The sequence below is a fragment of the Micromys minutus genome, assembly GCF_963924665.1.
Source record: "Micromys minutus genome assembly, chromosome: 10".
Lineage (NCBI taxonomy): Eukaryota > Metazoa > Chordata > Mammalia > Rodentia > Muridae > Micromys > Micromys minutus.
The window spans coordinates 47,809,716-47,835,474 of NC_137979.1; the positions used below are offsets into that span (position 1 = coordinate 47,809,716).

Consider the following 25,759-nt stretch of genomic DNA (forward strand, 5'->3'; position numbering starts at 1 on the left):
CAATGATCCGATGGCCAAGCTATGATCCCCTCCAGACCCCACCCTAGGCCTGTATAGGCAGGTACCCGTAAATGTTAAAAGAAGGAAATTACTTGTTGCTCATCCTTCACCTACCAATCTAGAGACAGGAAAAGGCCACGGCATTAAGAAGACTGTTCCTGAAGGCAGAGAGCAGAGGAGTGACCTTCTTCTCCCTAATGCCTGGTTCAGTCTCAAACAGTCCAGTAATCTCTCCCTTAAATCAGGTGGAAAGATCTCACGGAAAAAGTAATTCTAGTTAAACATTTACAGCTCCCTGGGGCAATGCCACCACTGCAGCTACTGCCAGGGAGCTTTCCAGCGTGAAGTGCCATGTATCTCTCTCGGGCCCCCACACACTAGCTCGGCTTCTGGAGAGATGACTCATTTTATTACTCTTAACTTGACCCTATCTTTCCTACTTTAGGTTCCAACTTTGCAGTTAGGCCACACCCTCCCCCTTAACAGTTGGGCCCCTGGGAGGTGAAGGGGTAAACCACAAAGTTTGGGGAAAGGCAAGGTGGCATACCTCTCAAACAAGGAAATAAAAAGGGCTGAGTAACTATACAAACTGCATGTGACCTGAGCAATCCCCCCTTGGCAGTGGCCAAATGCATCATAGTCTCTGGCTTCTTGGGCTCAATCATAGTCCAAAGTTAGTATGCCAGTAATGCTGTGAGACCACCAGGCATCATTCAACATGTACAGGGGCTCCTGCAGTTTGAAGATGGTCCCGTACAGTTAGGGTCCTGATGCTCTCTCTCTCTCAAGAGCGCGGGCTCGGGCAGCTTTGGCTTCATCTTCCAGCTCATCAAGGAAACGCTCCTGGGCCACTGAGTAGAAGGTGTAACCATCTGGTGGGGTGGGTTCAGGAAACCACAAAACATATGGGCATTCTTTTCTTCTACCACCCTTGCTTTTTCCCCAAATTAATGATTTTGGAATGCCACCCTTTTGCTCTTTTTGAACCCTTAATCAACTGTTATTACTAAGCGCAGCGTAGATATAGTAAGATTAGGTATGAATCCCATTTTGCCCGCACATTAAAAGCTACACGTCTTTTTCCCTTTTCCCTAACCCCGTATGCAGTATAGCCAGGACGGATACAAATAGCTAACACCAGGGCTCCGATGCCCAGGCCGGTCACGATGTTCCGGGTCCGCCGCTGTGGCAATGTTTTCTGCCACTGGGCAAGTTGCACCTGCCGCATAAACTGCAGCTGCGCAGGGGTCAATTTCTCCCGCGACGGGTCGATGCGCTGAGCGAATGGAGCATTTCCATTCTTAGCATCCAGAGGGTCACCAGCTCCACGGGACGCCATGTTGCTGCTCCGCCCTAAGCCGTCGAACCCGGAACTCGCTGGGAATTGTAGTCTTTGATTTCCGAAGGGGATGCTGGGAGTTGTAGTCCACGTGGAGTTTTCTGGGTAGAGGTGGGGTCTCCCCGCCCTAGAGGAGGGACAGGAAAGGTGAGAAGCGCCCTGCTTTCTGATTGGCTGAACTCTCCTTGGCAGTTGGGGCGCGAAAAGTTGACAGTTCGAGGCCGTGGTGGACATTATGTTTTCTTCAGATTGGAGACGAGGACAAACATACAGAGAGTGAAGGAAGAACCCAAGGTGTGGCAGAAGATTCTGGAAATAAGCTAAGGAAGTCAGTTTATGGATCCCGTGAACTGTGCAAGTGTTCCGGAAGACTTCTGAATATGGAAGGACCCTTGAGGCCAAGACTGGTTAACTGCAGTGACTTTCAGTTTGGAGTGGTTGCCACAGAGACCATCGAAAATGCTTTGCTTCACTTGGCCCAGCAGAATGAACAAGCAGTGAAGGAGGCTGCAGGACGGACAGGCAGCTTCAGGGAGACTCGCATCGTGGGTGCGGATGCAGAGTGGGAAGTCGGTTTACGTGAATCTTGGGGCACTGACCTTTTTTTTTTCCACTCAAATATTTTGTTAGTACTCTTGCTATGCTAGGCTGTAGGGCTTTAAGTGATGACGAGGTTTACCAGCACTCTTACTCTTGGTTTCACTGCCCACCACTGCCACCACCGCCCCTTTTTTAAAGACAAAGTCTCACTGTGGAGCCTTGACCTGGAACTCTCTCTGTAGCCTCAGCTTGTCTGGAATTCACAGAAATGGCTGTCTCTGGCTCCCAAGTGCTGGGATTAAAAGCACATGGCATCATGGGATGCTCCACCTCCCCTTTTTAAAATAAATGTATGTCTGTGTGAGGGTGTCCAATCACCTGGAACCGAGGTTACAGACAACTGTGAGCTGCCATGGGTGCTGGGTTGAACCCTGGTCCTCTAGAAGTCCTAACTTGCTTGAGCCATCTCTCCACCCACCCCACCCCCACTCCTCTTTTCTGTAAATGTGTTTAGAGTATTTATCGTTTACATTGCCTGGTATAGAAAGAGCTGCCATCTAGCCTTTGCTCTCAAACTGTGTAGCCTTTAGGTGGGAATAGTTAACATGTGAGCAGGTAGGCACAACCATGGTTAGAGTAATTGATGTGGAAAATACAAGCTATTATGAGAGTGTAAAGGAGTTATAAGATGAGGTCCGGGATTGAAGGGTACCATGAGTAAAGCTTTGGAAGGGAGGAGGGGGGTAGAGGGTACACAGTTGTAGCCTGGGTTGGCCAAAGCATATGGAAAAGCAATAGAAATTAAGACCAGGAAAGTAGTTTGGAGATATTCCAAGCAGAAGTTTGAATGTCTGTCAGGGGGAAGGACTTTATACTTGGTTTAGTAGAGAAATAAGAAGATGCTAAAATTTGTTATATCTTTTAGCTATTTTGTATGTGTGTGGGTAATTGGCCTGAATGTATGCCTATGTGCCATGTGTGTGGTTGGTGCTAGAAGAAGCCCCGAAAAGAGGGTGTCAGATCTCCAGAACCTGGAATGATAGGCTGTTGTGAGCCACCTAATGTGGGTGCTGGGAATTGAACCCAGGTTTTCTGGAGAAGCTGCCGATGCTCTTAACTGCTAAGCCAGCTAACTCTCCAAAGTGAAGAAGACACTGCAATTTGAATGAGGAAGCAGTGTGGTTGTAATTTTTCCTTGGTAAAAAATTATTTTGTATGTGGTCTAAAGGATGGATTTGAGTAGAGGAGATGAGCTAAGGGAGCCTGTTAAAAGATGGAGACAGGAAAGAAGATCATCAAAGGACTGCACCTCGGAGACTGGAAGCATAGTGGTGCCATTCGGAGCAATACACACAGTGCAAAAAATAAGGAAATGTGATGTTTGTTTGGGGGGCAGTTGTTTTGATTTGGATCTACTGAGTTTAAGATCTTCGAAGAACATCCAGAGGAAGGTTAGCGGACTGTTTTAAAAGTTCAGAACTAGAAATAAAGGTTTTTAAATTTTCCCCATGGTGCTCCTAGAAGGAGAGAAGAGAAGCAGGTCAATGACAATTCCTTGGGAAACAGTCTGTGCTCAGGGAATTGGAACAAGGGGGAGTCAGTACAATGAGCTGTGTGTGGTGGCTCATACAGCATAGTAATCCCAGGACTGGACAGATGGCTCAGCACTTAAGTGCACTTGCTACTTTTTCAGAGGGCCCAGGTTTAGGTCCCAGCATCCAGACAGGCAGACTCACAACCACTTGTAACTCTAGTTTCAGGGGACCCAACATGCTCTTTTGATCCCTGCAGACACTTGCAAGAATGTAGTACACACACACACACACACACACACACACACACACACACACACACACACACACACACACGGCCTGGAGAGAAGGCTCAGTAGCTGAGAGCTTGGGCTGCCTTCCAGGGGACCCAAGTTCTGTTCCCTGCACCCACAGGAGGCAGCCACACAATCACCTCTAAACTCCAGCTCCAGGGGCTCCAACAGCTACCAAAAGTGCTGCATTCACACACACACATACACAATTTAAAAAATATTTTAAAAAGTAAAATAATAAACAAAACCCCACCTCCAACAAAACCGCACCAACAAAAAGTAGTCAGGGAGACATATTTGACGGCAACCGGAGAGTTTTGGAGGAACTGTGGTCAGCAGTTTCCAATGCTTCCAGGGTACCCACAGATATGAAGGTTGTTAGAGGACCATGTTATTTAACGGTCTGGGATAGTATCTGGCTTTTGATGTAATCATCTTAGCAAACTGGGAGCAGCAGAAGGCAAGCTGCAGGAATGTCAGGGAGAGAGGGGTGAAATGGGAGCAGGCAGGATGGCAAGTGTTAAATTCAGCAGCGATGAGGTGGAGGGGGAGCCGCGTCTCAGAGGCTGATAGATCTTGTATGCAGTAGTTCATTTTTGTATGCAGTAGAGCATGTAGTAGCAGAGGAGAAGCTAAGAGCAGGGTGTGACCATAATCCTCTCTGCCTAACCCATTCAGGTTCCTTGAGAAACTAAAAGCTGAGTAAGTCTTAACAGATCCAAAACAAAATCCAGGATCTGGGAACATGCATCCCCCTGGACTAGGAAATAAAGACTATGGTCCAGCAAATAAAAGGTCAAAGGTCTGGCCCTTAAACAGAGTTGGGTTTAATTCTTTTCCTCCACGGAAATTATTAGCCAGGGCTGTGGTCTTTGTAAGAAGGCTTTGTGTGTAAACTATTTGTCATTTGTGTTAAGTGTATTACTGAACTGTTTTGTGCTAGCTTGATTTTAGTTTTTTTGTGGATTTAAAAACAATTTTGTTTCTGAGACTGGGTCTCATGTAACCCAAGCTGACCTTCAGTCACTGTGTGAGGATGTCCTTGAACTCCTGATCCTCCTGCCTCCACCTGTTGAAATTATAGGCATTTCAAATTACAGGCATGCCCAATTATTTGTTTTTCTTCTAAGAAAGTCCAGTTTTCTTTTTTTTTTTTCTTGGAAGACATATGACAATACGATTATGTGTTTACAGGCTGGGTAAATGATCTCTACTCTAATTCTTTGCTGATCAATGATAAAGGTTCTTAGGTCTTCAGTTTTCTTTACGGAGAACTGACATTTACCCTTGTTTCCACCCTCTCATGATATTGCAAGCTAAATAGAATTTTATCCGGGGCTGTTCTTTCAAAGGGAAACAGAAGCAGGATAAAATCTTGCCAAGGTTTCTTACACTCCCCACCTCCTAAGGATTCTCTCCCTCTAAACTGGGCTATGTTCTTTGAGTTAGGGGGTGTTCCTTCAAAACAAGTCAGTCCACAGGAACACTAGAGATTTACCCAACAAACTGGTGGCCGAGAGCTGGTGACCAGCTGCAAGGTGAATTGTGTTTGTAAAGCAATGGGAGTTCTGCACAGGGTGGTTACTAAACAAACAGTGTCATAAAGACTATGGGCACTCCAGGAGGGACCTTTCTGTTCCTGCCAACATTCCACTGAAAACAGAATATAGGGGTTAGGATTTTTATCCATCCAAGAATCCTCTTGGAGCTAGGGCTTCCCAGCATGAGGCAGAGACCAACTACACCAGCTGGTATATGTTTGTGTGTAACTGACCAAACCTTCTGTCAGCCAAGACTCAAAGGAAGACTCAAGGGCTTGGTAAGCCCTTGACTTTGGCACAGAGTCAGCCTCCTTTCCATGCCTCTGATCTGCCCATTGGCAGCAAAGGCAACTAAGCTCAGCTTTGCTTGTTCTGGGCTCATCTTTCTCACCTCTTGACCCTCCTCTCTTCAGCTCCATCATGGCTTTTACACGATGCCAAGAGTTCACAGAGTGGCTTGGGTTGCATCTTGTGAATTAAGCTCTTCTTTCCTTTTTTGGCAGAGTTTGTTTTTCTCCTGTCTGAACAATGGTGTCTGGAGAAATCGGTGAGCTACCAGGCTGTAGAAATCCTAGAAAGGTAAAGCTCTTGCATGAGGCCTTTGTGTTGGTGCCCCTCAGAATGGCTGGCAGCCCTGGATCATCACAGAGCACTGGTTGCCCCTTTACCTAGAAGCTGGCTGGGCTTGTACTCTCCTAGCCAGTGTTTGATACCCAGCAGGATAAGATGTGGCGTGTCTACCACACACCACACAAAGTCCCTGTAGTCGGTGTCACTGTGAGCTACCCTCTTCTTTTTATCTTCCCCCCTTACAGGTTTATGGTGAAGCAGGCAGAGAACATCTGTCGGCAAGCCACACTCCAGCTGAGAAGGAACGAGACAGAGTTGCAGAACTGGAGGGCTCTGAAAGAGCAGCTTTTCAACAAGTTTATCCTCCGTTTGGTGTCGTGTGTTCAGCTGGCCAGCAAACTGTCTTTCCACTACAAAGTAAGGCGCTGGGTTTGTTCATGGGCATCCGAGTGTCAGGGAGAAAGCAGCTCATTGAAGGTGCCTGTGAGAAACCCACTGCTAAGCTAGGTGATATTACTCATGTGGAAATTCCAGAGTGTAATTATGCTTCCTGAGCATGCCTCCTGAATACACACAGTCACACAGAGGCAGTTATTAGATAGCCTGAAGTCCTGTTCCCAAACTATAATTGCTGGACAGGTGCCATCATTCATACAGGTCACCTTTCCTCCCCTTGGACTGAAGGACAGTTTACGTAAGGTACCTGAACTACCAACATGCCTATCAGCATTAGAGGCCAATGGTTACACCTAAAAAAGGACAAAATGTTTCCACATCACTATCCAGGGGATGGACAGTAAAATCACTCATCCAGCAAATATTTATTGAGTCTGTTCTATGGCCCAGTGCTTCAGTAGATACCACGGCTTGGCTACCACATTGTGCTCTCAAGGGATCCCTTACCGAGTGCGAAAAGGCATAGGTGTAAACAGGGTGGAGAGTAAATAAAATAAAAAGTAGTGTAAATAGAGGGCTAAGAATGGATCTCATCAGCCTTGCTGAGTTGAAGTTTATTTAAAGAAAATGAATTACTGGAATTGGTAGGTGGGCTCTGATGGCCACAAAGAAAATCAAAACAAAATTAGGAAGAAAGGACCAGACAGAGGGAAGGGAATCCAGCATGTGCCTTGACTTGAAGGGAGAACTCAGGCTTAGCTACAAGTAATCCTGCTTGCATAACTTAGTGGGCTTGAAGTGCTTTGCTTCGAGGGCACATGACCTGCATCCTGACCGCTCTCCTCTGCCTGTGCTTTTTTCTTTGCTCAGATTGTCAGCAACATCACAGTCCTGAATTTCCTCCAGGCTCTTGGTTATACACACACCAAAGAAGAACTGCTAGAATCAGAGCTTGATATTTTGAAGTCCCTGAACTTCCAAATAAATCTGCCCACTCCTCTGGCATATGTGGAGATGCTCCTGGAAGTTCTAGGTACTTTATTAAATGTGTCAAGACATGGGTTGGAGGCTTCCACAGCAGGAAAGAAAACAAATGTGCCCAGGGATTTGGCAACAGGAGACATAGCCTATCAAAGAGGAGCAGTGGGAAGGAAGCCTGTGTTTCTGGATGGCTGAAGATGTTCCCTCCAGCACTAGTCAGGGGAGGTAGCTCAGAGGTCTAGCACCTGGTTTCTATTTGGATTCATTGGACACTCTTTTTCTTCTGTGTAACAGCCATGGCTGTTTTGGAACTCAATTTTGTAGACCAGGCTGGCCTCCCAAGTGCTGGGATTAAAGGTGTGTATCACCACACCCCAATCATTAGGAATTTTCTTTTCTTTTCTTTCTTTCTTTCTTTCTTTCTTTCTTTCTTTCTTTCTTTTTCTTTCTTTCTTTCTTTCTTTCTTTCTTTCTCTCTCTCTCTCTCTCTCTCTTTCTTTCTTCTTCTTCTTCTTCTTTCTTCTTCCTCTTCCTCCTCCTCTTCCTCCTCCTCCTCCTCTTCCTCTTCTTCTTCTTCTTTTGAATTGGGCATTTTATTATTGCAGGATCCAAGGGTTTACAGAGAAGCATAAGACAGAACAATTTGTACTATAATTGTATGTATTTCAGATGGAGACTTATCCTTTAAAATTAACCTTCTGGCCAGATACATGCTTTTAATCCCATCAGTTGGAAGGCAGAGGCAGATGGATCTAAGTTTGAGGCCAGCCTGGAACAAAGTTCTAGATCAGCAAGGGCTACAAAGTAAGACTCTGCCTCAACAATAACAAAAACAAACAGCAACAACAAAACCCTGACCTTCTGCTAACAGATCTTTCATTGTTGAGTATAACAATCAGGAAGAACATTAGCAACTAAACAGCTTTATGTCATAAGATTATTATCAGAGAACAAGACACATGTTCCCTTCCGTATACATACTCCATGTAGGGTACAATGGCTGTTCGGTCCCTGCTACACAACTACATGCAACTTGTCTGACCCTCCTTGACCTGGTCTATCTTCTGCATGAACCCATCTATGAGAGCCTACTGAGAGCTTCAATTGAGAATTCTACACCCAGTCAGCTGCAGGGGTAAGAAACTTTTCTTGGGTAGGCATCCTGGGGATGCAAAGTAGGGGACAGATCATATGAATAGGAGTTTGGGGTTTGGAGCTCAGTGGTAGAGTACTTGCCTAGGAAATCCAGTACCCAGCACTGAAAACCAACCTAGGTTAATTGGATTTTTATACACTTCCATCATGTGGTTCAGATGCAAATGAGTTAGCCCAGGAAAATTCTAAAGGTTTTTACTATTAAATGTAAACGTCTTCAAATAATTAACATTCTTTCCTGGTTCTTCCTTTGGAACTACGTAAGAATTGAGAGAGTGCTAGATGGTTTTAAAAGTCACCCGAGTGGGGAAAGCCTGTCACACGGCTGCAAGTTGGTCAAAAGTATCTGATTACTGTAAAGTCAGACTGGCCAAAGCCTCACAATTATACTTGTTAGGAAGTCAGATGGAACAACAAAAGGCCTATCAGCCACTCAAGACACAAGGTACATGTTTTAACCCCAGCTGAGCTGGGGGACATTGGGACAGCAGATCAGCAATTACCTGACCATTTTTCCCTGTGTTTAAAAAGTACGTGATTAATATGAAGAACTCATAGTTGAAGTTCTATGATCCTAGAATTTAGGATCACATTTTATACTAGCTCCAAAATTAATATGGTTTTTAATTATTCAGGGAAAAGTTTAGCTCTGTGAAGGAAGACTTTATGCTGTTGGCAGTTGGAATCATTACAGCAAGTGCCTTCATCCAAAACCATGAATGCTGGAGCCAGGTATGTACCACTGAGCAGGATCAGCATGGTCAGAGAACTTAGAAAGCATTCCCCCATCAGTTAAAGAAACTCAGAGACGGTGTGCATTAGAGAGGTGCCAGGACCCAGGGAATGGATGGTCAATCAAGGAGGGAGGGCTGGAAAACCAGAATAGGATGCAAATGTTTCCATTTTATGAAATTGGAAATAGAGGCCTATGTTCCGTTTCCATTATAGTTATGACCCACTGTTCTGTCCTTTATGGGGAAACAAGTAACTAGCAGAAAGAGCATGTGTGATGTTATCAGGAAAATATCACTTGGCCATCAACATAGGAATCTGGATTTAATTTTCCCTCTACGTTCAGAAAAATAAAAAGCTTTGAGGCTTGAGATATTTTCTCAAGTATTTGTGTGTATACACGTGTGTGCACTAAAGTATGTTGAGATTATTTAGTAATAAGATGTGTCTTTCTGAAGGTTATAGGGCATCTGCAGAGCATCACCGGCATTGCCTCGGAAAGCATTGCTGAGTTCTCTTACACAATCCTGACTCACAGCGTGGGAGCAAACACTCCTGGGCAACAGCAGCCTGGCCCCCACAAGGCAGCCAGAGCTCTGAGGACTGCTGCTTCCTCTAACACATGAGGCTGGCTGACCTGCACCGCCTTCTGTCACTGGACCCCTTCTTTGTTTACTTTCATACTCAGAGTACAAAAATTCCAAGTTTCCTTTGAACAGTGTTTTGTAATCCAATTTTAGGCATGCTATTGTTTTTTTCTACATCAGAGATAGTTATGGGAGACAAACATATCTGTTGTGTCATGGCAGGCTAAAAAACATTAAAGAATTAAATGGAGTTAAATTATGAAATTGGTTCGTTTTGTTTAGCAAGACTTTTAACTTTTCCTAATTTAATCTAAGAGGTAGTATCAGATAGAGAAGTATTTTTGAGGACTTTAAAAACACTTTTGGATGACCTCGACTGAGTATCTCTGAAGTAGCCTTTCTTTCCTTGCTCCTGCTACAGCTGGCTTTTTTGTTTTGTTTTGAGACAGGGTCTCACTATTCAGCCCTGGCTGCCTTTCAACTCACTATACATACCAGACCGGGCTGGAATTCAGAGGTCCACTTGCCTCTGCCTCCTGAGTACTGGGGCTAAATACCATCATTCTGGTTCCTTTTTTCCCCCTTTATTTTCCTTTAAACTAAGACATGTTTCAACAGAATTTCTACCAAACTGACTGAAACTCAATTCTTCCAGAATACAAAATACTCAATTTTAAGGAAAAACATACTGGTGCACCACTTGGTAATTAATAGACCATAGCAAATCCTTTATTACAAATAATTAAATCTTTCCACGTTGCAAACAGTATCAAACAGCATTTTGTAATTCCAACAGTTAGCACAGCAGGCGTTCAATACTAGAAGTGAGGACAGAGTTAGACTTGCAACTCCTGACCTGGTGTCCTTTTCCCACATCACCCAGCTGCGTGCCACGGCATCTCATCTCAGAACTTTCCTGTTGTATATTTTAAGTGCAGGAAGTTGAGAGAGATAAAATCCAGTGAAAACACATTAATGTCAATTCAACTTAAAAAAGAAAACAAATTTAAATTAGTTGTCTTCAGGAAAGAGGGAAAGGACGCATAGGGTTGAGCCAAAACTATGGCAGGGTCTCTGCTATACATGGCGTGTTGTATTCTGGAAACTATCTGTAATATTCTAAAATAAAGTAGCTTTTGTGGATTTTGGTATTGTAAACATGTGGTTTAATATTACCCAAATTTAATTTAAAGCATCTTTCCAAACCAAACAAAATGAAAACCTTAAAGGCGAATATCCCCAAAGGAGCAAGTCACTTGTTATAAAACTGTGAGGATACCCAAGCGAGACCCCACTTGAGATTTGTCAGCATGAACTTGAGCGCTTTTGTCCACTGCTCCTCAGAGTTAAACTGGGTTTTGATGGAATAGGAGCCGCCACTGCCTCCAGTGTCTTCAATCTTGCCTTTCTCCACATCCATCCTGCAGGTGGAATAGCAGAGCTCATTAGTAACAGAGCCAACCTGAGTCAGTTCAGGCAATGGGCAGGGACCTGATCATGAGACCATTCGCGTCATTTTATCTAATAAAGAACACCTGGCAAAGAATTACCGCTAGTGTATTTTGGATTTGCTTAAAAGCCTAAAATCAAAGGCTGTCACAAGAGCCTCATTGTCATGGCAGAGTACAGGACAGGAGAGGACACGCCCACACAGGAGGGAGTGAAGGTTACAGTAATCTTCACTGTCTGCCTAGGCATCCCTGAATTCAAGGAGCCGAGAGTAAGGCAAAAGAAAGTAAAACTTACTTTCCCCCTGTCTTTTCTCACTAAACAGATGATGTTTAAAATCCCACATTCTCCCTGCCTCAGCCTGAGTGCTATTAGGTTATTAGGTGAGCCACATCTCAGCTGGCTTCTGAACTTATGCTCCTGAACTAGATAGTTTCTATGCTGGGCTGCTACACTGAGAGAATTCTTGTCTATTTCCAAAGGCTCCAGCGAAAGCCTTTCTGAATTGAGACTGCAAATTTGAGCACGCTGCCATGGAAATCTCCATCAGCACCCAAGACAATATAGTTTTACTCAGGATCAGGGGGTCGTGTCGTACTGTTCTGCTTGCAAGACCACCGCCAAACTCATGTGACTGTGGACTGTTCTTTTTTTGCCATTTTTACTGTCCGTGTTCATTCACTGGCCCTTTAATTCGGTTAGTCCCTGCTACAAGTTTACTGAGCTTTCGGGATACAGGGTAAACACTCACCTGTACGGAAGACAAAATCGAGTCTCTCCTTTTTCCACCTCTTCTTTGAACTGCTGCACACAGTCCAGAAAAGCTACCATTGCATGGTCAAACTTGTTGTCCCAGAAAAACCGCAAACCCCCAGAACAGTATAACGGCAACTCCTGCCCAAGAAGAAAGAACTGGCTATGGGCGTGGCCCCAGTCATCCCATGGCCTCAAAGCACCCAAGCTCTGCCTGCGCCCACCAGAACATGTAATATAGCTGACCAATGTCTTCGATAGCCCTCAACTCCCAAAGCAACAGGCAAACACCAGCTCTTGGCAGCTTCTGTACCAATGGAAATGAACTGAACTGTATATTCACCACCCTCTAGTTCAAGCTCTCCTCTGATCTGCCAGACTTTCTTTCAGCAGGATATAAAAAAACAATTTTTCTCTGTAACCCCCAAAGAGCTACGTCTGAACAAGATTGTTGGTTCCTTATGAGATAGTCTGAGAAAGACACTGAACAGTGTCAGCTGATATAAAAATTATGCCTTTTTAAAGACACTAGGCCTTTTGTACTTTAGGCAAGTACTCTATCTCTAAGCCTCATCCCTAGGCGCCAGTGAACCCATTTTGTTAGGATAAGCACAAACTCTATAAGCCACTGCAAATAGGATCTCCCAGAGTACCTTAGATTTGTCTGTCAGAGACTCCAGATAGGAATGATTTCCATAGGGAACAAGCCGGTACCTAAAGCGGGGATGCAGATAGATGGATACAAGACTCCTCCTACAGCTATTATTGCAAAGTTGCAACACTTTTTTTTTTTTTTTTTTTTTTTTTTTGAGACAGGGTATCTCTGTGTAGCCCTGGCTGTCCTAGAACTTGTTCTGTAGACCAGGCTGGTCTTGAATTCAGAGATCCACCTGCCTCTGTCTCCCAAGTGCAGAGATAAAGATGTGAGCAACTACCACTCAGTTGCAACCCAGAAATTTTTAATCTACATATACATCTTACCCAGAGACTTTACTATTCCCTCCTCTCCCAACTTGTGTAGAGTCCATCTTTAAAGTCTTAACTGAGTCCACTAGTTAATGTAAGTTGTAGCTGACTTTTGCTCTGTTTTAGAGTCTCCCTGTGTAGGCCAGCTGACTTTGATCTTTCGATCTTCCTGCCTTAGCTTCTCCAACACTAGGATCACAGGTATTTGACACCATGCCTGGCGTTTTTGGTTTAGAAGGTGCATATAACTTTCAGCCCGTGGGTTGCCTTTGTCCCAGGACAGCTGTGAATGAGGCTCAACACATTTGTAGACCACAATATCAAAAGGTTGGATACTCTGGTAGAGTTTTAAAAACAAAAACTGAAGTTTTTAAAGGGAAAAAGTAGGTTCTGGAGACTGTTGGAGATTGCTGCATGGTATCACAGGCAAGAATCCTGTGATGAAGGGAAACCACACATAGGCCCTGCATCCAGAGGGAAGTCTGTCTGCTGGCAGTGAGGGTTCTTGCCCCAGTGGAGCAGTACTAGGTATACAGACGGATTACATCAAAGACACACCTCTCCCAGGGTGCTATGGAAGCTGTATCTTCTCACCTCTGAAATTTCAGACCCATCTTATTGGCCAAAGCATGGAGCAGCAATACTGTCTGGCCCCAGGCAGCATTGATTTCATTCCATTCCACAGGAACACTGGGCAAGCGACCCAGTCTGAAATTATTGATTGTGCCAAATTGTCCACTGTGCCTACAGAGATAGAAAAGGTCAGGGGAGAAAAAGATTATAAAACTTGAGATTTTCCACTTTCACTGAAGCCTAGCCCATTGAATCCCTCTCCTTTTCTTCAGGTCCATATATATACCTAAGCTCCCCTTGGCATTTTAAGTGCATGCCCCAAACCACCCAAGAAAGCATCTTTTCCATTTGCTTCAATGCCAAAGTGAAAGCCTGAGAGTCACTAAATTCTCTCATGTTCCTCCCGACAAAAGAACAAATATCAAAGTCACCAAGCTCCACTGAGTCTGCCTCCCGCCTCCTCTCTGTTAGAGTCATGTCTGGGTGTTTCCTTTCATGTAGGAATGTGCATCAACACATGCCTCCTGAATTCCCTGAACTGCGGTTATGGATGGTTCTTAACAACCATGTGCTAAAAATTGAACAAATCCTTTGCAAGAGCAACGAGTACTCTTAACCACTGCTGAGCCATCTCTCTAGCACCTTTCTACTTGTCTTAAATCTGTCTACTTCTGCTGGGCGAGTGATGTATGCTTGTAATCCCAGCACCTGGGAGGCAGAGACAGGCAGATCTCTGTGAGTCCCAGGTCAGCCAAAGCTGTTTACTTAGGAATCCTGTCTCACCACCTCCCAACCCCCGCAAAAAAAGAAAAAACCCAACAACAAAACTGTCTACTTCCCTCTATCTCCAGACTGCTATTCTTTCCCAATTTAGACTCCCAGCAACAGAGCTCCTTCCCAGATCATTTCTCACCCTGGAAGTAAAGCTACTATTCATAAATGCAAATGTACATATGCCACTTCCCTGTGCTTCAATTATTCCCCCTGCTTGGGATCAATTCCAAATGCCTCAATAATGGTAACTCTCCAGTTTCATATCCGGCCGCCTGCCCCTTTACACTCAATTTGAGCCACAATAAGATCCTTTCAGTTCTTACAATTCACCACTCCCTTGCTCCTGTTTCTGTGCACACGATGTTCTCTGCCAGGAACAACTCCTTCTCTGGAGACATCTACTTCACCTCTTAGACACATCTGCCTTCTGGGGGGAATTTTCCATGCATCTCCCCAAACTGGGACAGAACTCTTTCCTGTTCTCACCCTGGGCCTCTCATTATCACACTGTAACACGCCTGCCTATTATGTATGCATTCCTTCTAGATCATAAATAACTGGCAGACTGACACTGTACTGTTTGCTTGACCCTCCTGGTGGTTAGTACACTGCCTTCCACACAGCAGCACTCAATAGTTACCAATTCAATAATAAATACACAAAATGAACTTGGGGTTATAAATCAGCACCAGGGGCTGGAGAGATGGCTCAGCGGTTAAGAGCACTGGCTGCTCTTCCAGAGGTCCTAAGTTCAATTCCCAGCAACTACATGGTGGCTCACAACCATCTGTAATGGGATCTGATGCCCTCTTCTACTGCGTCTGAAGAGAGCAACAGTGTACTCACATACATAAAATAAATAAATTTCTTTTAAAAATAATAAAATAAATCAGCACCAGGCTGGAGAGATGGCTTAGCCGTTAGGATCACTGGCTGCTCTTCCAGAGGACCCAAATTTAATTCTCAATACCCACACTGCAGCTCACAACTTTCTGTTACTCCAATCCAAAAGGGTATGACTCCCTCATCTGGCCTCTGTGGGCAACAGGCATGTGTGTGATGCACTTCATATATGAAGAACACTCATGCACATGACTCTAACAGAGAGGAGGCGGGAGGCAGACTCAGTGGAGCTTGGTGACTTTGATATTTGTTCTTTTGTCGGGAGGAACATGAGAGAATTCAGTGACTCTCAGGCTTTCACTTTGGTATCAAAGCAGATGGAAGTTGGTTTGGGGTATGCATTTAAAATGCCAAGAGGAGCTTAGGTATATAGATCTGAAGAAAAGCCTAGGCTTGGGTGAAAGTGGGAAATCTCAAATTTTATAATCTTTATCTCCTTGATCTTTTCTGCCTTTCTCTGTAGGCAGAGTGGACAGTTTGGCCTGGCTAATAAAATAGTTTAAAAGCAGCACCGGGCAATTGGATTTGGTGGGCAGATACAAACACTAATCTCCAGAATCCTACTTATGTGAGCATCCACACTCTCATGCAGACATGGACACACACAGCCCACATTATATCTCTCCTATTAAGAGAAATGACAGGAACCTGTCGTAAACCTGGCACAGGTAAAAGGGACCTTTAGTGCCTCTACTATGAGGTGACCAACCTGGTGTGCTGCTAACACAGCCCAGGTCCAGATATGAAGTGCTTCCCAGATGTGCCCCCCCACACACCCCTACCCTTATTACCAGATATGGAAGGTCGCATTGAAGACGTTGGTTTTCTTGAGCTTGTCCAGCTGCATCTGGGCATACCTCATCTGGTTCTCCACACTCTTGAGTTCATCATCCAGCTCCAGCTGCTGCCGTTTAAATTCACTGTATTCCCGCTGGTACCTGTGAGCAGCCAAGGGGACCAGAAAAGGCTGACTGTGGAGGCTGCAGCTCCTCTCTCCTCATTCTGAAGGATTTACTCTAGTGATATAGTTACATCTGATCACACAATGCTCTACATTTGGCATTGATTCCTCTCAGAGGAATGTTCTGAGTACAAAGTATAAAAATGTCTCAAATTCCAGATGCCTATATTTAAAACTATAGAAGGACTATTGCGAACAAAATAAATCCTGTATTTTCGATTTGTTTTTTTCAGAAGTGAAACAAGTTTAGGGTGCATTTTTCAGCTAGGCTTGGTGGCAAACACCTTTAATCCCAACACTCAGGAGGAAGAGGCAGGCACATCCCTGAGTTCTAGACTAGCCTTGGTCTACAAAGCAAGTTCCAGGACAGCCAGGGCTACACAGAGAAACCCTGTCTTGCAAAACAAATAGCCGGTCTCTCTCTCATTGCATTCATTTGTGTACCGGCAGAGCTGGGTCTCTCCTGCTGTGTAAGTCTCAGGAATTGAACTGAAGTCCTTTAACCCACGGACCCATCTATCTGACCCAAGCATGTTTTCAGAGCCCTGGTGCCATCATTCCACCCAACTAACATCCTTGCTTCACCTCTCATAGCAAGCCTTCCTCCATTGCCTCCTGACACGCTTCTGGAAACAGGCCCAGAAACAACATGCTGCATTTGGAGCAGACATTGTACTGACAGCTGACCTAATCAAACACATTCAGCTGGAACCACTCCCTCTCCCTGTGCTGAAGGCAGAAAAGGCAGAGGAGCAGGGCAAGCACTCACTGAGCTTCCTCCTGGTCCAGTCTCTCCGCCTCAGCCTGGACCTTCTCCAGGTTTTCTGCCACCACCTTTCGGTTTTTTTCCACATCTTCCAGCTCCTGGATCAGCCTCTCCTCCTCTAAGGCCAGCTCCTTCAGCTCCCTCTGTAGCTGCTCACTGTCACCCTCATTCATTTGCTCCAAGATCTCCAAACAGCGTCTGCCAAGGGCACAGACACAGTCTATTGACTAGAGGGCCCCCCTGTTCCACGTGCCTGAGGGGAGCAGAACTCTTAAGTCCTAAGGACCAAGTCACTCCAGCCCAGACCCTGGAGGTACTCACTTGTAGTTCTGACATTCATTTTCAGTGACATTGAGCTGAGTATCCAGCTGGTCTAAAAGAGTATCTGTGCATTCCTCACATAGCGGGTGATCCACGTCTGTCTGGCCCGACATGATATCAAAAAGGTCTCCAGTGACCTGGAAGCATGGGACAGTCAGGATAGGGTCTCTCCTGAGCTACCCTCCGAGTCACCCCCCTGTACCAACTATACCCAGTTCTTGGCAGTGAAATAAGGCAAACTTGCCTTGAGTCTCCGGCTGAGGTTCTCCATGGTGCCACCATCAGATGCCTCCCCGATCAGAGTGAAGCTATTAGCACTTTCTGTAGACATCATCCTGCAGACAGCCCCCCGCCCATGGGCCACATGAGGGAGCAGAGAGGCCTCCTCCACCTATTGTGCTGCCAGTGGCAGAGACTCTCAAGCACCTGCTGAGGGGCCTCAAGGCGCATACCCACTCCTAGCCCGAGTGGACCTCCCGAAGCCCCTCTCTCCCAAAGGAAGGCCATGCCGGTCTTCACAGGGGCACTACTCAGCACCAGGCTAACCTGGAAGAACTGAGGGAGAGGGGCATCAAAAATGGATATGTATGTCTACAGCAAAAAGGAAGGAGAACAAGAACATTTTTTAATACCGCAGTCCTTGACAGCACCTTTTACCTGCCACATCAGTGAGAACTAGGGACCTAAACATCTAACAAGAGCTACTAAAAAACGTCTCAAGAACCCATCTCAGTCAGTCCCCCATTCTTCAACAATACAGGTGGCAACCCTTCTCACTGTGTAAAGGACTACAGAGGACAAAAATGAATGCCGGAAGGGACAGGTCAGGAATAAGGGAACACGGCTTTCCGAAAAAGAGCCAAAAGCCCAGATGATAATTCATTACCTAGTCCCATGTCCTAACTCCTAGGTTTAATTAAAATTCCTTTGGCAAGAAACAGGGGACTGAGGAATAGTAAGCACCTGGCTGGGGGGATGAATCTTCGAGAGACACCATCCTGGCGAGTTTCAATAAATGGCTCCTGAGAAAGAAATAAGAGAGTGTTAGAATCTGGCAACTTAGAGTGGAGCCTATTTCCCCAAAAGCCTGAGAACTATTTAGCTTTAGCCTAAACTGATAACCACAAAACTTGATAAACCAGAGCAACTTAAGAAGTGGGTAGTTATCTGGGCTGGGAGATTGCTAGGTAGATAACATTCTTTCTATTCAAGGAACAGAATGCCCACGGCTCAACAAACAAATGGGTCTTGGTGGGACATGCCTTTGATCGCAGACTGGTATATTTCTGAGGTTTTTGTTTTGTTGTTTTTCTCCAGTCTGATCTACATAGCACAAGAATCAGGGTTATATAGAGAGACCCTGTCTCAACAACAAAAACAAAACAAAACAACGAACCCCCTACAAAATAAAGTCAAAATGAACTAAAGAATAAACAAAGGGTGATCAGGGTGTGCACCTTTCATGGCAGAACTGGGAGGACCTTACAAGCCTCCCAGCTTAGGTGGCCAGCCTCTGCAAGCTCCAGGATCAGGTCCCAGTTAGAGACTGTCTCAAAAAGTAAGGTAGAAGCCTAGACTTAGTCTTTGTAAAGGATTTAAGAAAGGACTCACAGCACAGACAACTCCCTAGGACCATCTGATGCTTGCTTTTTTTGATGGGGGACAATACTTCCAAAGATACCAGACTTTATCCCTGGGTTCAATTTGCATTTCTCAACACTTACCAGTCACAGAAGCAAACACCCTAAATCAATCAAGGTGCAAGGGAAAAGGCAGAACAGACCACAGTCAAACTTGCCATAGCACAAAGCACATAAAAAATTATGAATTTTTAGGGAGAAAAACTTTCTTTAATGCATTTTAAAGGAACCAGTGGCTTGTCAGTAACGGGACTGACTGCCTATTATCAACAGTTCTAGAACATTTATGTTCAAAGTTTTGTAACATTGCCGGCTTCAGCTGCCTGCCACTTTTGCTTCTTTGCAGGTTTTCTCTGGCCTTGCAATCTAGACTGCCTGAAGAGTATGAGGCCAGGATTAACAGCCCCCAACCCACTTAAGGTTCACTTTTCCAGGTGAATACTCCCTTATTAGGAAGACAGGATAAATCTTTCTTCTCTGTATTATACTAGAGATCCCTGGGATTCTTTCCCAAATCAGTAACTTCTATTTAACAATGACCTGCTTCCCACAAAAGAAAACCAACTTACAGCATCTATCTTTGGTAATGAAAACCTCCTCCTCTCCACCATCCTCACAAGGGCTCTATCTCTGAACTAGACCCCCCAGCTTTGTCACCGACAGCACTAGAATTTAAAAATGACACATTCTAACACTGCTAATCTTTCATGTCTATGGTAAATATACAACCCACTGTCTAAACAAGATGTTTGTGTATGGTGAGAGACGGTAACTCTAGAGAATTAAAGATATAACCAAGAATACCCTGGAGTAACCTAAACACATAGGTCATCTCATCTCTAACCTTGGTCATTCATTCTTTAAGTTACATTCATTTATGTATGTGTGGGTGCTCACACATGCCAAAGGGCAAAGGACAATTTATAGGAGTCTTTCCATTGTGTGGGTTCCAGGGTTTGAACTCAGATCATTAGGCTCTGAGCCCAGGCTGGCTGGAAATTTACAATAATCTTTCTGCTTCGGCCTTCCAAATACCAAGAATTCCAAGCATAATCCACTATGCTCTTCTATAATCACATCTTTAAACACATTTCTAAAATACTTATCTATTTATTCGTGTGTGTGTGTACAAGAGCATACACAAAATCCCAGGTAGTCAGGATGTGTGGCAAGCACCCTCACCCACTGAGCCATCACAATGGCCTTTATCGTTCCACTTTTTAATGGATGGTTTACTCAGTAATCTTGTAACTTGAGGTATACTTTGGTACCTCCAAAGTTCTGCAGCAGACTCCATGAACAACTTTCTTTTTCTGGGGTGTTGGGGATTGAATCCAGTGGCTTGCACCTGCTGGGCAAGCACCATCCCTGAGCTACAACCTGAGCTGATGCTCAGGACCAAAAAGCACTCACTCACTAACCAAGCTACAACCCTAACCCTGTTTTTGTTTTCTTTTTTATATATGTATCTCAGGCGTGTCTGGAACTCACCATGTAACCCAGGCTGGCCTCTAATCTGTGATCTTCAGGGCCTCTGCCTCCTGTGGCTAGGATTACAGGTGGGCAACACTGTGTCTGGCTAGAATATCTCTTAAAAAGCACTCTTTAATATTAACCTCCAGAGTCTGGAGGCATCCAACACTCTGCAGAAATCCAGTCTGTATTTTGGTGTTTTCATATCAAGCCTCCCGTTTAGGTATGAGGAGGATGGGGAAAGGGCACTTCTTTTACCTCTCCTGAGTTAGCCTCTTCCTCCTGGGTCTCTCCTGGTTTCGCCTGGGCTGTGGTAAGTAACGGAGCTAAGGGCAAGGAAAATCCTGAGTTAGAAACAGTCTTATCAAAGCAGGAAGGCTTAGCAAAGCACAGGTTAGAACCCAAAATCACCTCATTACCAGCCCAACCCTACCACAATTCCTCCCTGTCAGTCTGTCTGTCTATTTCTACCTTCAGGGTCTCACTGTGTAGCCCTGTCTAGCTTGGAACTCAACAGATAGGCTAGACTGGACTTGAACTCCCAGAGATACACTTGTCTGTCTCCTGAGTGTCAGGATTAATGATTTGTGCCACCATTCCTGCTCCATCCCCCTTTTAACATTCTTTAACTCTGTTCCCTTCCCTCTCTTCCTGTTACTAGAATGTTAAAATCCGAAAAGCACAATGGTACCCTGACTTTAAGTGTCATACAGAGAGAGTTAATTTTCCTGCCCTAGGCATTTACTTCAAGGTATTTCAGAGTAGAGAGCACTGAATGGGTCTCCAGACCAGGCGTGACTGAACACGTGTTGGTAATTGTTGACACTGGATGATGGGCATGCAGGACTTCGTTATATACTTAACATCTTTTTAAAAAGGTATGTGTACATGTAGTATCTCTGGGTGTGGTTGTCCACATGTGGACAGGAAGAAGGCATCGGATTACCTGGAGCTGGAGTTATAGGCAGTTGTGGACGACCCAATGTGCCCACTGGGAGCTAAACTCAGGTCCTCTGGAAGAGCATTAAATGCTCCTAACCAGTGAGCTCTCTCTCCAGTCTTATATTGTAAGTTTTTCCATCACAAAAGTTAGCATCCCCTTTCCCTAGAATAACTGGGAAAGAATAAAAGAATTTTCTGTCTGTACCCACATATCAAGGATGTAGGGTTGTGGATGTGGCTGAGTGATAGAACGCTTGTTTAGCCAGAGCCAGGCCCTCATCTCAAACCCTGGCATTGGGAGAGGGCACAGAAGAGGCAGGGGCTATAATCCTAGCACTTTGGTGTCTGAGGAAATTCAACCATGTGTTTAAAGCCAGACTCTGTTATATAATAACAGAGACTCTACCTCAAAAACAAAACATCACTAACAAAGACAAAGCTAATATACACACAAAGGCAATCTATTCAGCTTTTTTTTTTTAAAGCTTGAACTCCTTTCATTTAAGGCTAAAGGACATAATTAAGTGAAATTATCCAGGCCCAGAAAGGCAAGCACTGAACGGCCTCACTCATATGTGGTGTATCTCATTTAAACCTAGAGCAAAATGATGGTTATGCTCAACAGACCGGTTAGGTAGGAGAAAAAGTTCTGCTGTCCTACTGTACAGTATTGACTATGAGTACCAAGGGTAAGGACTGCACAGTCCCGAAAAGCCAGAAGGGAAGACTAGAAATGGTCCTACCACAAGGAAACCAAAAATGTTGGAAGAAACAAAGTGGCAACCCTGACTTGAGCATTATTATACATGTATTAAGACATCACATGGTACCCCATAAATGTATTGAGATTTTTAAATATATAAAAAAAAAGTCTAAAAATATGTAAAGCTGGGCATGGAAGCACACATATCTTCTTCTTCTTTTTTTTTTTTTAGTACGGAATAAAGTTTATTCAGGTCTTGGGAGAGTTAAGAGGGTGGTAGAGACAGAGAGAGAGAAGTAGAGGAGTAGAGGCCGGCCATGAGCACGTGGGACAGAGGGGGTAAGGGAAGGGAAGAGGGAGAGAGCAAGGCTGCAAGAGCACAAGGCCAAGAGAGGCCAAGAGAGCCACACATATCTTCTTTATTCCAACATTTGGGAGATAAAGGATGGGTCCTGTCTTTACCATTTTTACACTTTGAAGGCACAACAATTAACCTTCAAAAATGTGAAAAACAAGCCAGCTGTGGTGGCACAAGCCTTTAACCACAGAACTCTGAAGGCAGAGATAGGACAAATAAGTCCCAGGCCAGCCAAAGGCTACAAATTGAGACTTTGTCTAAACAAAGAGCAAAAATAATAAATTAAAAAAAAAACTTTTAAAGGAAGAAGAAAAATAAGAGCTGGATGGATTCCTCAACAGTTCAGAGCACTTGTTGCCCCTGAAGGACGCAGGTTTGATTCCCAGCCCTCACAGGGTGGCTCACAACCACCTGTTAACTCGAGTTCAGGGATCTGACGCCCTCTTCTGGTCTCTCCAGGCATTGTGTATTCATGTGGTGGACAGACATACATGTACGCAAACCACCCAGACAATTAATACTAATAATAAAAGTAAACAAAGATCTAGGGAGATAGATACAACAAAGCCAAGCTTTACGTGCTAATGCCAGGCCCTTGGACATTGTTTAAACTCGCTAGTCACCTCTCTCGCTTCTTCAGGCTTCACGACTGACCTCTCTAAAACTCAATTCTTCATCTGTAAAAGGGTGCAACCATGGGCACTTGTTCTTTTTATTTTTGGAAACAGGGTCTTATTCTGTAGCTTAGGCTGGCTTGGAACTCGGGGTAGCTCCTGCTTCAGCCTCCTGAGTGTTGTAATTATAGTTGTGAGTCACCAAGACCGGTTACCACGGGGACTGTTACAGGATACCTCGTACACTGTTAAGTCCTCAAGAAATTCTGTTTGTTATAAGTGAATACTCCTTCACTCTGAAGACAAAGTCAGAACTCTATTCCTCAAGAGGAAACCAAAAGCCACCACAATGTTTCTAAAGTTGCCCATTTCCCATCCTCTTTTTCACCCTCTTCCCACGGATCCTGCTGACCTGTGAGTTCCTGGATGGTGACCCGGTCCAGGATCTTGAAGCTCGTGTCCAGTTTTAGAGGCTGGCTACAGCGCTGGCACACGAAGCTCACCTGCATGGTGCTGCTGGACGCCTTCGACCCCTCCATGCCTGCGACAGCGGAGAAAAGACGTCGTTAAGAAGAATCGGCACCTTTGAACCTCGGGCCCGAGGCTACCCGCTGCCTTGATAGTGGAGGTGGAGAGGAAAATCCCGGTCCGCGCGTTCCCTCTGGGAATGGTATGACAGCAGAGGACCCGCTTCCGGGGCAGAGCCCGGCTAAGGCAGTTTGGACTGGGCGGGGGAAGGGGCCACCAAAGTGACCGCCAGGGATTCTAGGCTTCTTTCTAAGGTCTCACTTCAGGCCCCGACGCTCTTCACCTCGGGACCCCAGAGCCCTCCACCCAGGCTCGCTCTACCGCGGGGGCACAGTGGCCTCGGGTCCGCCCCGGAGCGAAACCTCCAGAGTTCCCATCGCCCGGTCTACAGCTACTTCCCGGTCGGCTAGCTGAAGACTTCCGCCCGGGACCAGAAGTGACGCTTTGACGGGAGCTGACGCAAGGACTCCTGGTCCAGATCCCAGTTTATCCGGTTCGGGGCGCCATCCAGAGGCTTAGCGGGGAATTGCAGCATGAGCCGACAGGTGTGCGGAAACTGTAAGCTCAGTTCGGATTTAGAAAGTTCATTCAAGATTTGTTACTTCCAAGTGGAGCCACTTCGATATCCTTAAGGTGTCAAGTTGTTGCTTGCTTGCTTGTTTGTTTGGGGTGTGGTTTTTTGAGACAGGGTTTCTCTGTGTAGCCCTGGCTGTCCTGAAACTCCCCGTAGACCAAGCTGGCTTTGAATTTACAGAGATCCGCTTGCCTCAGTCTCTCCTAAGTGCTGTGACTAAAGGCATGCACCACCAGCTTCCGGCAGGTGTCAGTTTTTAAAGTGTATTTTTGGGAGACTCAATTTGCCTAAACCCTTCTGAAAGAATGCGTTTGGCCGGATGATAAATTTTATCATTATATGTACGTATAGATGTATATGTATGTATATAATAAAATGTAAATAAATAAAAAGGTAACAGTGGGGTATGGAGAGAGATGGCTCAGCGGTTAAAAGCACTGACTGCCCTTCCGGAGGACCTGGATTCAAACCCATACAACCACAAGGCAGCTCACAAGTGTCTCTAAGAACTGACACTTTCACACAGACATACAGCAGGCAAAACACCAATGCATGTAAAACCATATGCATACAAAAATACACATATATGGGACTAGGCTTCATGTTTCTGGAGATTAGGCGAGCTTTGTTTAAAAAGTTCAATTGTTAGCTAGGAAATGCACCGGAGTTAGTCATAAAATTATAAAGCGAAGTGATTCAGAGGTAACCGAGATGTGGTTCAGGGTCAATCGTGTCTTCCTGCCACCTACGGGAGCAGATATGTTCACATTCCTTCGCATGTTGGTGCAGGAAGGGATGAGTAGTCAATCAACCAGAGCAGAGTTAAAATATATAAAAATGGATACAGGCATATTTAGTATATGATAAAAGTGGCATTTTAAACAGTCCAGTGGAGACGATATGTGGGTGCAGATGCCCGGGGAGCCTAGGAGAGGATGCTGGGTCCCCTGGAGCTGGGCTTACAGGCATTGTGAGTTGCCCAGTGTTGAACTCAGGTTCTTTAGAAACCAGTGTGCACTCTTAGCCACTGAACCAACACTCAGCTCTGTTCCTTTTCTAAAAGTATTCAGAAATAATGGGACTGTTCAACTAAACTGTATAGTAGCTTACTCAATATAAACTGTGTAACTATTACAGAGAATGGAATAAGCACCTAGGTGCAAAATATTATTTATTCATTCAATAAACTTGTAGAGGGCTTGCCATGTTCCAGGAAATACTCTAGGCGTTGGAGGTTTAGCGGCAACAAAAAGACAGTTATCAGTACCATCAGAGCTTTATTCTAGTGGGAAGAAGGATGTTAAATAAGGTATATAGAGACTAAGTACTTTCATTTTAAAGTTTGAAGTTTTTAAAGTTTATTTTTATCTTATGTCCATGAGTGTTTGGTCTGAGTGTATGTACATGCACCATATTCCTATTGGGTGCCTTTGGAGGCCAGAAGATTCCCTGGGACTGGAGCTATATATGGCTGTGAGCTAACAAAGCAGTGCTGGAAACAGAAATCAAGTTCCTCTGGAAGAGCAACAAGTACTCCTACCTCCGAACTAATTCTCCAATCCAGAGTCTATACACAGAAACCAACGAACTATGTAGAGATAAGTTCTTTTTCTTTTGACGTTAATGGAGCCTGAACTAGAGCTCCACCCACGTGAGGTGAGCACACCGAGGAAGTGCTGAGGCTGCACCTGTTCACATTTTCACCAGTGAGGGGGGGGGAGAGAGAGAGAGAGAGAGAGAGAGAGAGAGAGAGAGATGGCTCCTGTGAGTATGTGTAATGTGTGTAGTCCTTGGA

The 25,759-nt window shown here is 44.9% G+C and overlaps 3 protein-coding genes across 4 annotated transcripts; 1 reads left to right on the top strand and 2 right to left on the bottom strand.

Annotated features, from left to right (window-relative positions):
* Positions 1-387: 387 nt before the first annotated feature.
* Positions 388-1,353, bottom strand: COA3 (cytochrome c oxidase assembly factor 3). Its single transcript, XM_080923160.1, has 2 exons — positions 1,126-1,353; positions 388-872 (listed from the first exon to the last, which is right to left on the bottom strand). Exons 1-2 carry the CDS (start codon positions 1,337-1,339, stop codon positions 760-762), a joined length of 327 nt encoding a protein of 108 aa, XP_080779286.1. The 5' UTR covers positions 1,340-1,353; the 3' UTR covers positions 388-759.
* Positions 1,354-1,675: 322 nt separating this feature from the next.
* On the top strand, positions 1,676-9,705 carry CNTD1 (cyclin N-terminal domain containing 1; the record flags this gene model as incomplete). Its single annotated transcript, XM_080924143.1, has 7 exons — positions 1,676-1,888; positions 5,749-5,824; positions 6,061-6,232; positions 7,082-7,244; positions 8,183-8,327; positions 8,983-9,079; positions 9,538-9,705. The coding sequence occupies exons 1-7, from the start codon at positions 1,720-1,722 to the stop codon at positions 9,703-9,705; spliced, it is 990 nt and encodes a 329-aa protein (XP_080780269.1). The 5' UTR covers positions 1,676-1,719.
* Positions 9,706-10,373: 668 nt separating this feature from the next.
* BECN1 (beclin 1) lies at positions 10,374-23,799 on the bottom strand. Of its 2 annotated transcripts, none has more exons than XM_080924385.1 (12): positions 23,674-23,799; positions 23,275-23,403; positions 20,504-20,571; positions 18,096-18,154; positions 17,377-17,467; positions 17,133-17,269; positions 16,815-17,009; positions 15,876-16,022; positions 13,429-13,578; positions 12,522-12,582; positions 11,867-12,009; positions 10,374-11,087 (listed from the first exon to the last, which is right to left on the bottom strand). In XM_080924385.1, exons 2-12 carry the CDS (start codon positions 23,399-23,401, stop codon positions 10,919-10,921), a joined length of 1,347 nt encoding a protein of 448 aa, XP_080780511.1. In that variant the 5' UTR covers positions 23,402-23,403; positions 23,674-23,799; the 3' UTR covers positions 10,374-10,918. The 2 variants fall into 2 exon arrangements, with proteins under 2 accessions (XP_080780511.1, XP_080780512.1); XM_080924386.1 differs by having other exon boundaries at positions 23,652-23,791.
* Positions 23,800-25,759: the final 1,960 nt, after the last annotated feature.